At 59.1% G+C, this 15307-nt stretch overlaps 3 protein-coding genes across 4 annotated transcripts in view; all 3 read left to right on the plus strand.

The window, feature by feature from the left end:
• Positions 1-506, plus strand: part of LOC148646531 (uncharacterized) — a 3647-nt gene extending 3141 nt beyond the window's left edge. Inside the window, exon 3 of the mRNA XM_088609116.1 lies at positions 335-506. Coding sequence (XP_088465242.1) covers positions 335-358 — 24 coding nt within the window. The 3' untranslated portion in view covers positions 359-506. The remainder of the gene's footprint in view (positions 1-334) is intronic.
• A 1115-nt stretch (positions 507-1621) lies between these two features.
• On the plus strand, positions 1622-6201 carry LOC148646532 (uncharacterized). Its single transcript, XM_088609017.1, has 4 exons — positions 1622-1634; positions 1957-2069; positions 2695-3324; positions 6116-6201. Exons 1-4 carry the CDS (start codon positions 1622-1624, stop codon positions 6122-6124), a joined length of 765 nt encoding a protein of 254 aa, XP_088465143.1. The 3' UTR covers positions 6125-6201.
• Positions 6202-8274: 2073 nt separating this feature from the next.
• esrra (estrogen-related receptor alpha) lies at positions 8275-15153 on the plus strand. 2 transcript variants are annotated; one of them, XM_088609093.1, is made up of 6 exons: positions 8275-8628; positions 9929-10045; positions 11010-11117; positions 11199-11366; positions 12017-12286; positions 12369-15153. In XM_088609093.1, exons 1-6 carry the CDS (start codon positions 8277-8279, stop codon positions 12620-12622), a joined length of 1269 nt encoding a protein of 422 aa, XP_088465219.1. In that variant the 5' UTR covers positions 8275-8276; the 3' UTR covers positions 12623-15153. The 2 variants fall into 2 exon arrangements, with proteins under 2 accessions (XP_088465219.1, XP_088465220.1); XM_088609094.1 differs by lacking the exons at positions 8275-8628; positions 9929-10045 and adding an exon at positions 10576-10903.
• The last annotated feature ends 154 nt before the right edge of the window (positions 15154-15307 follow it).

A 15307-nucleotide genomic window follows, 5' to 3' on the forward strand; every position in this document is an offset into this window, starting at 1 on the left:
CTGGGCTCCTCTACCCAGAACCCTTCCCGTCTTGCCCTGCGGGTCAGCTCAGCTGGACACCGAGCGCTTGCGGGAGGCAGGGCAGTAGTGGGACCAGCCTGCTGCTGTTCCGCGGAGGGAGGGTGCTGTGGGCTGTTCCAGGACTCGCACTCACTCCCTCCGCTGTGCTGAGTACAGAGGTGACCTTGACTGAAGGTCACTGGGAGAGAGGCTGATCTCCGCTTTCTCTCCTCCTCCCCTCTCACTGCATCTCCGTTCTCACCCCCACTCTCTCCCTCTCTCACCCTCTCTCTCCCTCTCTCTCCCCCTCTCTCCCTCTCTCTCCTCTTTGTAGCAGCACCTACTGCAGCTCCTCTGACTGTCTCGGCTCAGGAGCTCATTGAACTCGGGATCCCAGTCCTGTTTCCTGAAAGAAAGCAGCTTCACCATCATGTCCTGGCAGCTCATTCTACTCAGTCAGTCCGTATATTTTATTCCCTCCAGACTAAAGAGACTCAGTTCCTCCAGCCTGTCAGTGTGGGACACTCCCTCCAGACTAAAGAGACTCAGTTCCTCCAGCCTATCAGTGTGGGACCCTCCTTCCAGACTAAAGAGACTCAGTTCCTCCAGCCTGTCAGTGTGGGACCCTCCCTCTAGACTAAAGAGACTCGGTTCCTCCAGTCTGTCAGTGTGGGACCCTCCTTCCAGACTAAAGAGACTCAGTTCCTCCAGCCTGTCAGTGTTCATTCCCTTAACGGGCCTTAACCTTAATGGGTCTGATTCCTGTTCTCTGGACTGACTCAGAAATGTTTTTTTTTCTATAACATGTTGATCACAGTCGTACACAATATTCTAAGCAAGACGTTAGTAGTGTGCTATACAATTCTAAGACAAGGTCTCAGTTAAATTCTGCACTTTTCACTCTGTCTCCTGAGCTTCTGTGTGCCTGTGAAACTGCTCTTCTAGCTCAGTTTGTATTTTGAGTTTTACTACCTGCATGTAATTCTTTCAAACATGCTGACTGTAACACACACACACTGATACACACACAGACTCTGTGACACTCTCACACACACACTCTCACACACAGACTCTGTGACACACTCTCACACACACACTCTCACACACAGACTCTGTGACACACTCTCACACACACACTCTCACACACAGACTCTGTGACACACTCTCACACACACACTCTCACACACAGACTCTGTGACACACTGACACACACACAGACTCTGTGACACACTGACACACACACAGACTCTGTGACACACTCTCTCACACAGACTCTGTGACACACTGACACACACACAGACTCTGTGACACACTCTCTCACACAGACTGACACACACACACTCTGTGACACACTCTCACACACACTGACACACACACACTCTGTGACACACTCTCGCAGTAACAGCAGCAGTACTATTAACAGCAGCAGCAGCAGTATCAGTAATAATCCAGCAGTAACAGCAGCAGTACTATTAACAGCAGCAGCAGTATCAGTAATAATCCAGCAGCAGCAGTAAAAGTCTTTTTACACGTTTAACAGATGACACATTTTCAATGCAAGTTAAGGAACATTCGTAATGCTCTTCACGTCTGAGTATCCAGCAGCAGCAGTATTAGCGGTATGAAGTACTGGGGTGAGGGGGGGCTCCCTACACTCCTGTGACCTCTGAAACTGACCTCGCCGTGAGCAACACAGGTCACCCAGTCTCACCAGCCCCACTCTGGCCCGGCCTCCAGTGAACAGTCCGCCTCTGATGCTCTCGACGCTGTTAACATCGGTAACAACGCAGCAGCACTGACAGTTCCTACTCTTTTATTGCTGATTAGTACAAAAATGAGCTCCAGTCATGGGACCCAAAAACACCTTCAAGCCTGCAGAGGAGGGCTAACAATTATGCTGTTAATTAATCAACCAGACCAGAATTTGATTCTTACTGGGGGCGGGGGGTGTGGCAGAGACTGGAGACACCGGCCCCCCAGGAACTCCGGAGAAACACAGCTCTGACCTGCTGGTGGGGGACAGGCTCGGTGGGTGTGGCTCCGTGCGGGGCACGCCCACGCTGGGGGCGGTGCTGTATTGGACACGCCCACGCTGGGGGCGGTGCTGTATTGGACACGCCCACAAGACTCTTGTGCAGGCCCGGCGGGGTTCCGGGTCGGGCAGCAGACCTGAGTGAGGGCGGTTCTGGTACTGGTACAGGGGTGATACCTGGTACAGATCCGGGTCGGGCAGCAGACCTGAGTGAGGGCGGTTCTGGTACAGGTACAGGGGTGATACCTGGTACAGATCCGGGTCGGGCAGCAGACCTGAGTGAGGGCGGTTCTGGTACTGGTACAGGGGTGATACCTGGTACAGATCCAGGTCGGGCAGCAGACCTGAGTGAGGGCGGTTCTGGTACTGGTACAGGGGTGATACCTGGTACAGATCCGGGTCAGGCAGCAGACCTGACTGAGGGCGGTTCTGGTACTGGTACAGGGGTGATACCTGGTACAGATCCAGGTCGGGCAGCAGACCTGAGTGAGGGCGGTTCTGGTACTGGGTGATACCGGTACCGACCCCACTGGGCCTGTAGCAGCAGGAACAGATGGAAATCCAGCTCTGCCCCCTCAGTGAGGTGCAGTCAGGCAGCCTGCGAGTCTGAGCACAGGCAGGAGGAGACCGTCCCTCCAGGACCAGGAGACACTGTTTTATAGCGCCTTTCACGCCTCACCCCCAGGAGGGGGCAGCACGCCCACTCCCCCCGTCAGGAACTGCCCCGGGCGTTATTAGTCCTAGAGAGTTCTGACAGGTTAGCTTGCCGGGTTTGTAAATGCGAAGGTGAAACGTGTCGCAGATTCCGAGAGGTCTGTGTCTCCCGGCAGCTGGCTCGGTCCGGCTGGGGTATCGATCACTTGACCGGCTGGGGTATCGATCACTTGACCGGCGTGACGCTGGAAACACGGCGTCAGATCTCACGCGCTCCGGCGGCGCCGCAGTGGTTAAAGCTCGTGCGTCAGCGCGGGGGGGGGGGGAGCGCGCTGGCTCGGGCCGGCCCGGTGCTGGCGAGGGGAGGGGAGCCGCACGCGCAGTGCGCACGGACGCGCGGGGCTCGCAGTAGTGAGAGGAGCGGAGCGGCGGCTTGTGTGCAGTCGGTGCAGAGCTCGGGTCCCGACCCCCCGGACCACGCATCCCCAGAACCCGCGCCGAACCGCGCCGCGGAGAGGAGCCGCCGGCCAGTGTCCGTGGACTCGAGCAGAGGCTCCGGCTCGGGGCTGGAGCGATGCGCCGGTGAGACTCGGCGCTGGGCTGCAGATTCGCCGGGGACGATGGCGACCTCGGGGCCGGTGAGTGCGGCCGCGCGGGGGGTCGCGGATGGGGTGTCCGTGTCGCTCGTGTTGACCTCACACTCGCCGCGAGAGTCGCCGCAGCGGCCGGGGCGCCCTCGTGCCGGCTCGCGGCGCGTGCTGCCGGCGTGGGCCCCGGGCGGCTCGCGCCCGGGCGCAGGGGTCACCCCGCCGGCCGCCGCGGCGACTCGCGCAGTTTCCCCGGTCGTGACGTGTCGCCGCGTCCCCGTGTTTTGACAGCACTGGACCGCTGGGATGACCCCGCTCACACCTCCACCCCCCTCCCGGGCGCCCCGGGCTGCCGAGAGCATCCCTGACCGGCGAGGTGTGATGTGAGCCGGTCCGGTCCGGTCGGGTCCGGTCCGGGAGGTGGGGGTACCAGCGCAGCTCAGGCCGGTACTGGGGTTAATGAGTAACCGCTGGCCGGCAGACTGCGCGCTGTGGAGTTCAGAGCTCAGTGTACTGTGTCGGGTCAAATTCCTTGCGTGAGTTTTTTTTTTTTCCACGCCAGCGGAGCGCCGTGCCTATAAATACCGCAGCCCCGCTCCGCAAATAGCCGGCCGGAGAGCTGCAGAGCGGCGCTATTTTAGGACGTAGTGACACATCCCCTTCCCTCTGCAGCTCTGGAGGGGGACTGCGCCTGTCGTCTGACCTCTGACCTGCATCCCAGTCTGACCCGTGACCCGCTCCCCACCACCTGTGTGTCTGACCTTCTGACCTGCCCTCCACCTGTCTCTGTGACAGTGCGTCTGTGTGCCTTACTGTATGTGCGTTACTATGTGTGTGATGTGCGTGTACCATACGTGTGTGTAGAGTATGTGTTAATATGCGTGTGTGTACAGTATGTTACTGTGTGTGTGTACAGTGTGTGTGTTAATACTGCGTGCACGGTATTTTACTGCGTGTGTGTACGGTGTGTTAATGTGTGTGAGTACAGCATGTGTGTACAGTGTGTTACTGCGAGTGTGTACAGTGTGTTAATGTGTGTGTGTGAATACTGCGTACACGGTACATTACTGTGTGGGTGTACAGTGTGTGTGTTAATACTGCACAGTGTGTGAGCATCTCTCCAGGCTCCAGCGAAGACGCTGACCTTTGGAAAGTGCCTCTCTGAGAGCTCAAGAGTGTGTGTGTGTGTGTGTGTGTGTGTGTGTGTGTGTGTGTGTGTGTGTGTGTGTGTGTGTTGGGCAACCCTCTCCCACTGACCTGCCCGCAAGGGCTACCCCATTCCATCAGCATTGTCTGCGCTGTGTCCCCTGGCCTGGGCTGTGTCGTGTCCTCTGGGCCGCGCTGTGTCCCCTGGCCTGCGCTGTGTCGTGTCCTCTGGGCTGCGCTGTGTCCCCTGGCCTGCGCTGTGTCGTGTCCTCTGGGCCGTGCTGCCCCCTGGCCTGCACTGTGTCGTGTCCCCTGGCCTGCGCTGTGTCGTGTCCTCTGGGCCGTGCTGCCCCCTGGCCTGCGCTGTGTCGTGTCCTCTGGGCCGTGCTGCCCCCTGGCCTGCGCTGTGTCGTGTCCCCTGGCCTGCGCTGTGTCGTGTCCTCTGGGCCGTGCTGCCCCCTGGCCTGCACTGTGTCATGTCCTCTGGGCTGCGCTGTGTCCCCTGGCCTGCGCTGTGTCGTGTCCTCTGGGCCGTGCTGCCCCCTGGCCTGCGCTGTGTCGTGTCCCCTGGCCTGCGCTGTGTCGTGTCCCCTGGCCTGCGCTGTGTCGTGTCCTCTGGGCCGTGCTGCCCCCTGGCCTGCGCTGTGTCGTGTCCTCTGGGCCGTGCTGCCCCCTGGCCTGCGCTGTGTCCCCCAGGGCTCTCCCTGCGAGTCCTGCAGTGGGGGGAGAAGGGTGAGATTGTCTGACTGTGTCTCAAGGGAGTGTGGGAACATACAGTTCGAAACAACAAGAGCCCATCAGGCCTGTCGAGCTCGTTTGGTCATGTCTGCGCAGGTCTGAACTGAACTGAACTGAACTGACCTGAAGCTCTCGAGCAGACTGTCAGATTCTACTGCAGGATGAGACCAGCTTCAGTCTTAGGTTGGATTGTACCCCTACAGTCCAGAGATCGCTGGTTCAGTCTGGGTCACACTGTACCCCTACAGTCCAGTCTGGGTCACACTGTACCCCTACAGTCCAGTCTGGGTCACACTGTACCCCTACAGTCCAGAGATCGCTGGTTCAGTCTGGGTCACACTGTAACCCTCCAGTCCAGAGATCACTGTCCAGTCTGGGTCACACTGTACCCCTACAGTCCAGTCTGGGTCACACTGTACCCCTCCAGTCCAGAGATCACTGTCCAGTCTGGGTCACACTGTACCCCTACAGTCCAGAGATCACTGGTCCAGTCTGGGTCACACTGTACCCCTACAGTCCAGTCTGGGTCACACTGTACCCCTACAGTCCAGAGATCACTGTCCAGTCTGGGTCACACTGTACCCCTACAGTCCAGAGATCACTGGTCCAGTCTGGGTCACACTGTACCCCTACAGTCCAGAGATCACTGGTCCAGTCTGGGTCAAACTGTACCCCTACAGTCCAGAGATCACTGGTCCAGTCTGGGTCAAACTGTACCCCTACAGTCCAGTCTGGGTCACACTGTACCCCTACAGTCCAGAGATCACTGTCCAGTCTGGGTCACACTGTACCCCTACAGTCCAGAGATCACTGGTCCAGTCTGGGTCACACTGTACCCCTTCAGTGCAGTGACAGCGCCCCCGTGTGGGTGTTGGGGGTGCCTGTGAGTGTGTCTGCCAGGCTCTGTGAGGCGCTGGGCTCTGCTGATGAGCGACTCTCTCTCTCTCTCCCCCCCCAGGTCTGCTGATGGACAGAGATCGCTGAGAGAGAGACGCACACACACCGCCACACACGCAGGTACCCGCCGCTCAGCTCTGTTCCCATGTAAGGACACGTCTTCCCAGGAAGGTGCTGGAATGCCCTGAACACAGTTGAGATTGTTTAGAGTGTGGAACGTGTCATTTAACTCCTATCCAGTAATGCGTTTTAATTATAACCTCTGCGTGCGCGCTGGAAGCTTTAAAACAATCTCTTCCCCCCCCCCCAACCAACCACCCTCACGTTTTTTTCCACCCAACCGCAAAATAAACAGTAAACGATTTTCAGGCTTCACGTGACCGCCCGCTCTCTATTTCCCAATCACAAATCCACCTCACTTCCGCCAACGCCCCCTTCCCCCGTCCCTATCTGCCCCCTTATGAATATTTATGTTAGAGTGCCTCCTTGCCCAATCAGCGCCGGCCCCCTTATTAATATTGATTAGGCGCCTGCGCTCTTGTGACGCTGGCTGCCTTGCTGCCGCCGGGCAGCCAATCACGTCCCGGCTCTAAGCTGCGGTCCCTCATGAATATTCAAGAGCCGGCGAGCCGCCGTGCTGGTGCTGTTGCACGGACATATGGCGGCCTGGCGGCCGGGATTCTGCGTTGGAGCCGAGTGAGAGGAGAAACGCTGGGTCGAGTCGAGGAAGGGGGCTTTGAGTTTCCGAGGGAGGTGCGTGTCCGTGAGCTGTTCCCGCGGCTTCAGCGCTGTGACCTCGGGTCTCGCGTTTCGCGTGTCTGTGGGGTGGAGTGGAGGGGGGGTTCGCTGTCGGTGCGGGCGTGGCGTGGGCCCTGGCGGGTGGCTGTGACGTCGGTCGGGACAGGAAGTGCGACGGCGGCACGGTGAGGACTCTGTGCTCCCTCTGCCTCTCTCCTGTCTCCCTCTGTCCTTTCCCCTCTCTCCTGTCTCCCTCTCCCCCCTCCTCTCTCCTGTCTCCCTCTGTCCTCTCTCCTCTCTCCTGTCTCCCTCTCCCTCTCTCCTGGTGGAAGTGATTGACCCGGTCAGTCCTGTGTGCCCGTTGGTCTCGAGCCCAGGGGTTGATCCGGCTCTTCTGCGGATCATCCCAGCCTGGTCCTGCTCCGCCAGGGATCAGTGGTGTCTGGCAGCCGGTCCGCGGTGCCCGTGGTGCCCCCCTGTGTCTGTCTGCGGCATCTGCAGTGCCCCCTGTGTCCCCTGTGTCAGTGGTATCTGCAGTGCCCCCTGTGTCCCCTGTGTCAGTGGTATCTGCAGTGCCCCCTGTGTCCCCTGTGCCCGTGGTGCCCCCCTGTGTCTGCAGTATCGCCAGTGTCCGCTGTGTCTGTCTGCAGTATCTGCGGTGCCCCCTGTGCCCGTGGTGCCCCCTGTGTCTGCAGTATCGCCAGTGTCCGCTGTGTCTGTCTGCAGTATCTGCAGTGTCCCCTGTGTCTGCAGTATCGCCAGTGTCCACTGTGTCTGTCTGCAGTATCTGCGGTGCCCCCTGTGTCCCCTGTGCCCGTGGTGCCCCCCTGTGTCTGCAGTATCGCCAGTGTCCGCTGTGTCTGTCTGCAGTATCTGCAGTGTCCCCTGTGTCTGCAGTATCGCCAGTGTCCACTGTGTCTGTCTGCAGTATCTGCGGTGCCCCCTGTGCCCGTGGTGCCCCCTGTGTCTGCAGTATTGCCAGTGTCCGCTGTGTCTGTCTGCAGTATCTGCAGTGTCCCCTGTGTCTGCAGTATCGCCAGTGTCCACTGTGTCTGTCTGCAGTATCTGCAGTGTCCCCTGTGTCTGCAGTATCGCCAGTGTCCACTGTGTCTGTCTGCAGTATCTGCGGTGCCCCCTGTGTCTGCAGTATCGCCAGTGTCCGCTGTGTCTGTCTGCAGTATCTGCAGTGTCCCCTGTGTCTGCAGTATCGCCAGTGTCCACTGTGTCTGTCTGCAGTATCTGCGGTGCCCCCTGTGTCTGCAGTATCGCCAGTGTCCGCTGTGTCTGTCTGCAGTATCTGCGGTGCCCCCTGTGTCTGCAGTATCGCCAGTGTCCGCTGTGCCCTCTGTGTCTGTCTGCGGCATCTTCGGTGTCCTCTGTGTCCGCGGTATCTGCAGTGTCCCCTGTGTCTGTCTGCGGTATCTGCAGTGTCCCCAGTGCCCCCTGTGCCCTCTGACCCTGCCCCTCTCCCTGTCTCCGCAGTCATGGCGTCCCGGGACGGCCAGTCTGAGCTCTACATCAAGGCGGAGCCCTCCAGCCCGGAGGCGGGGGGCCGGCACAGCCCGGGGGGGTCCTCGGACTCCAGCCACAGCGGGGGGGGCGAGGGGGGCGCCGGGCGCTACTCCCCCCCGCCCTACACCCCGCCCCTGCGCTGCCACTTCAAGGACGAGGGCGGCGGCGCGGAGGAGGGCCCGGTCTCCGGGGGGCGCTGCAAGTACGGCCTGAGCACGCTGCCCAAGCGCCTGTGCCTGGTGTGCGGAGACGTGGCCTCGGGGTATCACTACGGCGTGGCCTCGTGCGAGGCGTGCAAGGCCTTCTTCAAGAGGACCATTCAGGGTGAGCGAGGGAGCGGGGCTCTCGGGCTGATCGATCGGTACTCCGGTCCTGAGCTCTGAGACGGATCGATCGGTACTCCGGTCCAGAGCTCCGAGACTGATCGATCGGTACTCCGGTCCAGAGCTCCGAGACCGATCGATCGGTACTCCGGTCCAGAGCTCCGAGACGGATCGATCGGTACGCCGGTCCAGAGCTCTGAGACTGATCGATCGGTACGCCGGTCCAGAGCTCTGAGACTGATCGATCGGTACTCCGGTCCAGAGCTCCGAGACGGATCGATCGGTACTCCGGTCCTGAGCTCCGAGACTGATCGATCGGTACTCCGGTCCAGAGCTCTGAGACTGATCGATCGGTACTCCGGTCCAGAGCTCCGAGACGGATCGATCGGTACTCCGGTCCTGAGCTCCGAGACGGATCGATCGGTACTCCGGTCCTGAGCTCCGAGACTGATCGATCGGTACTCCGGTCCAGAGCTCCGAGACGGATCGATCGGTACTCCGGTCCTGAGCTCCGAGACGGATCGATCGGTACTCCGGTCCAGAGCTCTGAGACTGATCGATCGGTACTCCGGTCCAGAGCTCTGAGACTGATCGATCGGTACTCCGGTCCAGAGCTCCGAGACGGATCGATCGGTACTCCGGTCCAGAGCTCTGAGACTGTTATGCTGATATACTGATACTCTGCCCATGTGTCTCTCCTGTGGTACTGGTCTGATACTGGTCTGGTACTGGTGCACTGATACTCTGCCCATGTGTCTCTCCTGTGGTACTGGTCTGGTACTGGTGCACTGATACTCTGCCCATGTGTCTCTCCTGTGATACTGGTCTGGTACTGGTGCACTGATACTCTGCCTATGTGTCTCTCCTGTGGTACTGGTCTGATACTGGTGCACTGATCCTCTGCCCATGTGTCTCTCCTGTGGTACTGGTCTGGTAATGGTGCACTGATACTCTGCCCATGTGTCTCTCCTGTGATACTGGTCTGGTACTGGTGCACTGATACTCTGCCCATGTGTCTCTCCTGTGATACTGGTCTGGTACTGGTGCACTGATACTCTGCCTATGTGTCTCTCCTGTGGTACTGGTCTGATACTGGTGCACTGATCCTCTGCCCATGTGTCTCTCCTGTGGTACTTGTCTGGTAATGGTGCACTGATCCTCTGCCCATGTGTCTCTCCTGTGATACTGGTCTGGTACTGGTGCACTGATCCTCTGCCCATGTGTCTCTCCTGTGGTACTGGTCTGGTAATGGTCTGATACTGGTGCACTGATGCTCTGCTCTGCTCTGCTCTCCCCCTCAGGCAATATCGAGTACAGCTGTCCGGCCTCTAACGAGTGTGAGATAACGAAGCGCCGGCGCAAAGCCTGTCAGGCCTGTCGCTTCACCAAGTGCCTGAGAGTGGGCATGCTGAAGGAGGGTGAGCACTCTTTCTCACTCTCTCACTCCTGCACTCTGAGAGTGGGCATGCTGAAGGAGGGTGAGCACTCTCTCTCACTCTCTCACTCTCTCACTCCTGCACTCTGAGAGTGGGCATGCTGAAGGAGGGTGAGCACTCTTTCTCACTCTCTCACTCTCTCACTCCTGCACTCTGAGAGTGGGCATGCTGAAGGAGGGTGAGCACTCTTTCTCACTCTCTCACTCTCTCACTCCTGCACTCTGAGAGTGGGCATGCTGAAGGAGGGTGAGCACTCTCTTTCACTCTCTTTCACTCTCTTTCACTCTCTCACTCCTGCACTCTGAGAGTGGGCATGCTGAAGGAGGGTGAGCACTCTTTCTCACTCTCTCACTCTCTCACTCCTGCACTCTGAGAGTGGGCATGCTGAAGGAGGGTGAGCACTCTCTTTCACTCTCTTTCACTCTCTCACTCCTGCACTCTGAGAGTGGGCATGCTGAAGGAGGGTGAGCACTCTTTCTCACTCTCTCACTCTCTCACTCTCTCACTCCTTCACTCTGAGAGTGGGCATGCTGAAGGAGGGTGAGCACTCTCTTTCACTCTCTCACTCCTGCACTCTGAGAGTGGGCATGCTGAAGGAGGCTGAGCACTCTCTTTCACTCTCTCACTCCTGCACTCTGAGAGTGGGCATGCTGAAGGAGACTGAGCACTCTCTTTCACTCTCTCACTCCTGCACTCTGAGAGTGGGCATGCCTAAGGAGGGTGAGCACTCTCTTTCACTCTCTCACTCCTGCACTCTGAGAGTGGGCATGCTGAAGGAGGCTGAGCACTCTCTTTCACTCTCTCACTCCTGCACTCTGAGAGTGGGCATGCTGAAGGAGGGTGAGCACTCTTTCTCACTCTCTCACTCCTTCACTCTGAGAGTGGGCATGCCTAAGGAGGGTGAGCACTCCCTCACTCTCTCACTCTCGGTCTTCCTGGCTCTCAGGGGTGCGCCTGGACCGGGTTCGAGGTGGCAGACAGAAGTACAAGCGCCGACCGGAGGTGGAGAGTGCCTCGTACCAGAGCGCCCCGAGCCTGCCCCTGAGGAAGGAGGGTGAGTGGGGGGGGGCGGGGCGAGGCGGGGCAGCGGTGGGGCGCCCTGGGGCAGGTGGCTGACTCTCCCCTGTGCCCCCAGGCTCCTCCAACATCATCGTGTCCCACCTGCTGGCGGCCGAGCCGGAGAAGCTGTTCGCCATGCCCGACCCCCTGCAGGAGGACCCCTCCCTGCGCACGCTGTCCACGCTGTGTGACCTGGCTGACCGCGAGCTCGTGGTCATCATCAGCTGGGCCAAGCACATCCCCGGTACTGACCACTCCCTCTCTCAGCGCAGTGTTAATAGTGTTCATGGACTGGAGTGTCCAGTCAGTGTGTCTGTATGAACCCCTCTCTCTCAGTGCAGTGTTAATGTACTGGAGTGTCCAGTCAGTGTGTCTGTATGAACCCCTCTCTCTCTCTCAGTACAGTGTTAATGTACTGGAGTGTCCAGTCAGTGTGTGTGTATTAACCCCTCTCTCTCTCAGTGCAGTGTTCATGTACTGGAGTGTCCAGTCAGTGTGTGTGTATGAACCCCCCTCTCTCTCAGTGCAGTGTTCATGTACTGGAGTGTCCAGTCAGTGTGTCTGTATGAACCCCTCTCTCTCAGTACAGTGTTAATGTACTGGAGTGTCCAGTCAGTGTGTGTATTGACCCCTCTCTCTCTCTCAGTGCAGTGTTAATGTACTGGAGTGTCCAGTCAGTGTGTCTGTATGAACCCCTCTCTCTCTCAGTGCAGTGTTAATGTACTGGAGTGTCCAGTCAGTGTGTCTGTATTAACCCCTCTCTCTCTCAGTGCAGTGTTCATGTACTGGAGTGTCCAGTCAGTGTGTCTGTATGAACCCCTCTCTCTCTCAGTGCAGTGTTAATGGACTGGAGTGTCCAGTCAGTGTCTGTATTGACCCCTCTCTCTCTCTCAGGGTTCCTGTCTCTCTCTCTGGCGGATCAGATGTCGGTTCTGCAGTCGGTGTGGCTGGAGGTTCTGGTCCTGGGTGTGGCGTACCGCTCGCTGGGCTGCGAGGACGAGGTGGTGTTCGCCGAGGACTTCGTGCTGGACGAGGAGCTGTCCCGCCAGGCCGGGCTGACCGAGCTCAGCGCCGCCGTCTCCCAGCTGGCCCGGCGGTACCGCGCCCTGCAGCTGGACCGCGAGGAGTTCGTCATGCTGAAGGCCATCGCGCTCACCAACTCCGGTAAGCGAGCGCCGGGCGGCGGGCGGGAGGCGGGCGAGTGGGCGCCCCCCCCTCCTCACACCACCCCTCCCTCTCGCCCCAGACTCCGTCTACATCGAGGACGTGGACGCCGTCCAGAAGCTGCGGGACCTGCTGCACCAGGCGCTGGTGGACTACGAGTCGTCGCGGCGGCCCGAGGACCCGCGGCGGGCGGGGCGCCTGCTGCTCACGCTGCCCCTCGTGCGCCAGACCGCCGCCCGCGCCCTCAGCGCCTTCTACAGCATCAAGAGCCAGGGCAGCGTGACCATGCACAAACTCTTCCTGGAGATGCTGGAGGCCATGATGGACTCTCCCTGACCCGGCGGGGGGCGGGGCCGGAGGGGGAGGGGGAAAGGCAAGGGGCGGGGCCAGGCGAGTGGATAAGGTGAGGGGCAGGGCCAGAGGGGCAGGTGGGAGGGGCCAGGCGAGTGGATAAGGTGAGGGGCAGGGCCAGAGGGGCAGGTGGGAGGGGCCAGGCGAGTGGATAAGGTGAGGGGCAGGGCCAGAGGGGCAGGTGGGAGGGGCCAGGCGAGTGGATAAGGTGAGGGGCAGGGCAAGAGGGGCAGGTGGGAGGGGCCAGGCGAGTGGATAAGGTGAGGGGCAGGGCCAGAGGGGCAGGTGGGAGGGGCCAGGCGAGTGGATAAGGTGAGGGGCAGGGCCAGAGGGGCAGGTGGGAGGGGCCAGGCGAGTGGATAAGGTGAGGGGTGGAGCCAGAGGGGGCAGGTGGGAGGGGCCAGGCGAGTGGATAAGATGAGGGGTGGAGCCAGAGGGGGCAGGTGGGGGGATAAGGTGGAGGGTGGGACCAGAGGAAGGGAGATGAGGTGAGGGGTGGGGCCAGGTGAGACGCTAAGGAGAGGAGCTGGGTCAGATTAAGGATTGTAAGGAGAGAGGGAGGGGCGCAGGGTGGGGCAGAGATGGAGAGGAAGGAAGCAGTAGGAGATCGGGGCTTTTCCCCAGAGGCAGACAGGGGACCTAAAGTGCAAACCCCCCGTTTTCCCCTGCCGGCCCCCCGAAACCTCCCCACACCCGCTGGCTCTACCACTGCCTCCTTCTCTCTCTGCACAACAGCCAGAAGGAAGAGGAGAGAGACCCCCCCCCCCGCCAAATGAGAGACAAAGCCATACTGGACCCCTGACCCCAGTGTCAACCTTCACTGAGGCAGCTGGATTGTTTGGGGAAGACAGACATGTGACCCCGAATGTGTGGGAGAACAAGGCCATAGGATATTCTTCAGGGAAGAGGCTGTTCCAGAGGAACGTCCGCAGACAGACAGACAGACACGTACTCACGCTAAGAGACAGACAGACAGACAGACAGACAGACTGGCACATACTCACACTCAGAGCCAGAGAAACAGACAGGCACATCATCCTGACAGAGACAGACTGGCACATACTCACACTCAGAGCCAGAGAGACAGGCAAGTACTCACACTTAGAGAGAGAGACAGCCGGGCCCATCCTGACGGAGACAGAGACAGACAGACTGGCACATCCTCACTCAGATTCAGATAGACAGACAGGCACATCCTCACAGACCCGGAGAGACTGACAGACAGACGGACAGGCACATCCTCACACGCGGATTGAGGGACAGAGTGGGGTTCAGCGCCGACGCCCAGACTTTGCACGCCGTGGCTCAGGGGAGCAGGACAGGACAGGACAGGGCAGGGCAGTCCCGTGGCTCCTGCTGCTGTCCAAGCCATCGCACTGCCGTGCGGGGAGTGATACTGGCCTACTGCGCGTGCGCAGCTTGGCTGCTCATCCCAGCTCTCCGCCAGCAGGCCTGGGCCCCAGGCGAGGAATTCCAGCTTTAACAAAGACTGTTTTTCCAGAAGCAAAATAATGTATCTTTTTATATATACTGGGATAGGGAGAGTAGAGTAACTTATCGTGTAGGAATACGGTGTATTTGTGTCTAAGTGTGTGTGTGTGTGTTTTCTTCAGGGCGGTTGTGTCTCTGCAGCTGTGTATAATGTATACTAGTGTATAATGAGCCAGTGCTTCAGAAACTTCCCACGGGCAGATTTAAGAATGACTTTTTTTTTTTGCTGTTTATTTTTTTTAAACTGTTTAGAATGCAAAACCTCCAGATTCCTTTTAAAACACAGGAGGAAGAGTCCGGACAGCCGCCCGAGAGCACCCCCTGCAGTTCAGGGTGGAGGCAGCGCTGGGCTCCGGATCAGGGGGTGGGGGGACAGCCCAGCCGGCGGGATTCCTGACAGCAGCCCGAGAGGCGCGCTGTGCTGCTGGTCGCACCCCTCCGACGCCCTTTGTGTAAAGACGGCAGGTCCCTTGTCCCAGCCTGGCCCCCCCGCAGGAGCCCGGGTTCGGGCTGGGGAGAGGCTGTTGTGTTTCCCCCCCCAGTGTTTTCCAGAGCAATAATTTCCTTTGTCCCGCCGGCCTCGTCGCTGTAGGGTCAGGGTCCGGGACGCCCGGCCGGGCTGGGACGGCCCGCTGCAGCGTGGGGCAGCGTTTGGAGAGGTTCGGGTACTGAACCGGGAAGAGCACTCTGAGTTCGTCACGGGTTTGCGGTCTCGTCTCTGTCTAGCGTGTGCGTGTGCGTGTTACAAGAGCAATAACTCCTCTATACGTCACTGGTTTTACCTGCTATCGATCAATATGAGCAGTAGTAATAACGATCATTCTAATCCAGAGGGAAGCAGAGAAGAAGAAATTCAATAATTACCGTATGATGGGAGAGAAATGTATTTAAGAGCTGAAATCTATTTTTATTCCCCACGACCTCTCCGGGACTGGTCCCGCCTCCTGCTGGTGTCCCTGGGGTCAGGTGTGTTCCTGTGCTCCTCTGTATTTCTTTTTATAATAAAGCCACACGAGCGCACCGCTCCTCTGGTCTGGCGTGTTCTTGTGTGACGCGGCTCTCGACGGTAGGTGGAACTGACCCTGTGTCCACACACAGCTGTCCACTGTATCTGTCTCTGTCCACACACAGCTGTCCACTGGACCTCTCTCTGTCCACACCCACAGCTGTCCACTGGAC

This window comes from Lepisosteus platostomus, chromosome 16, assembly GCF_059453375.1.
Source record: "Lepisosteus platostomus isolate fLepPlt1 chromosome 16, fLepPlt1.hap1, whole genome shotgun sequence".
In the NCBI taxonomy this organism is placed as follows: domain Eukaryota; kingdom Metazoa; phylum Chordata; class Actinopteri; order Semionotiformes; family Lepisosteidae; genus Lepisosteus; species Lepisosteus platostomus.

Excerpts from the sequence above, each read along its gene's own strand:
- LOC148646532 (XM_088609017.1), top strand. Across the intron at positions 2,070-2,694 it reads GCACGCCCACGCTGGGGGCG|CGCCTTTCACGCCTCACCCC; the intron begins GTGCTGTATTGG and ends ACTGTTTTATAG.
- esrra (XM_088609093.1), top strand. The coding sequence starts at position 8,277 with ATGGCGTCCCGGGACGGCCAGTCTGAGCTCTACATCAAGGCGGAGCCC. Across the intron at positions 11,118-11,198 it reads CCTGCCCCTGAGGAAGGAGG|GCTCCTCCAACATCATCGTG; the intron begins GTGAGTGGGGGG and ends CTGTGCCCCCAG. Across the intron at positions 11,367-12,016 it reads CTGGGCCAAGCACATCCCCG|GGTTCCTGTCTCTCTCTCTG; the intron begins GTACTGACCACT and ends TCTCTCTCTCAG.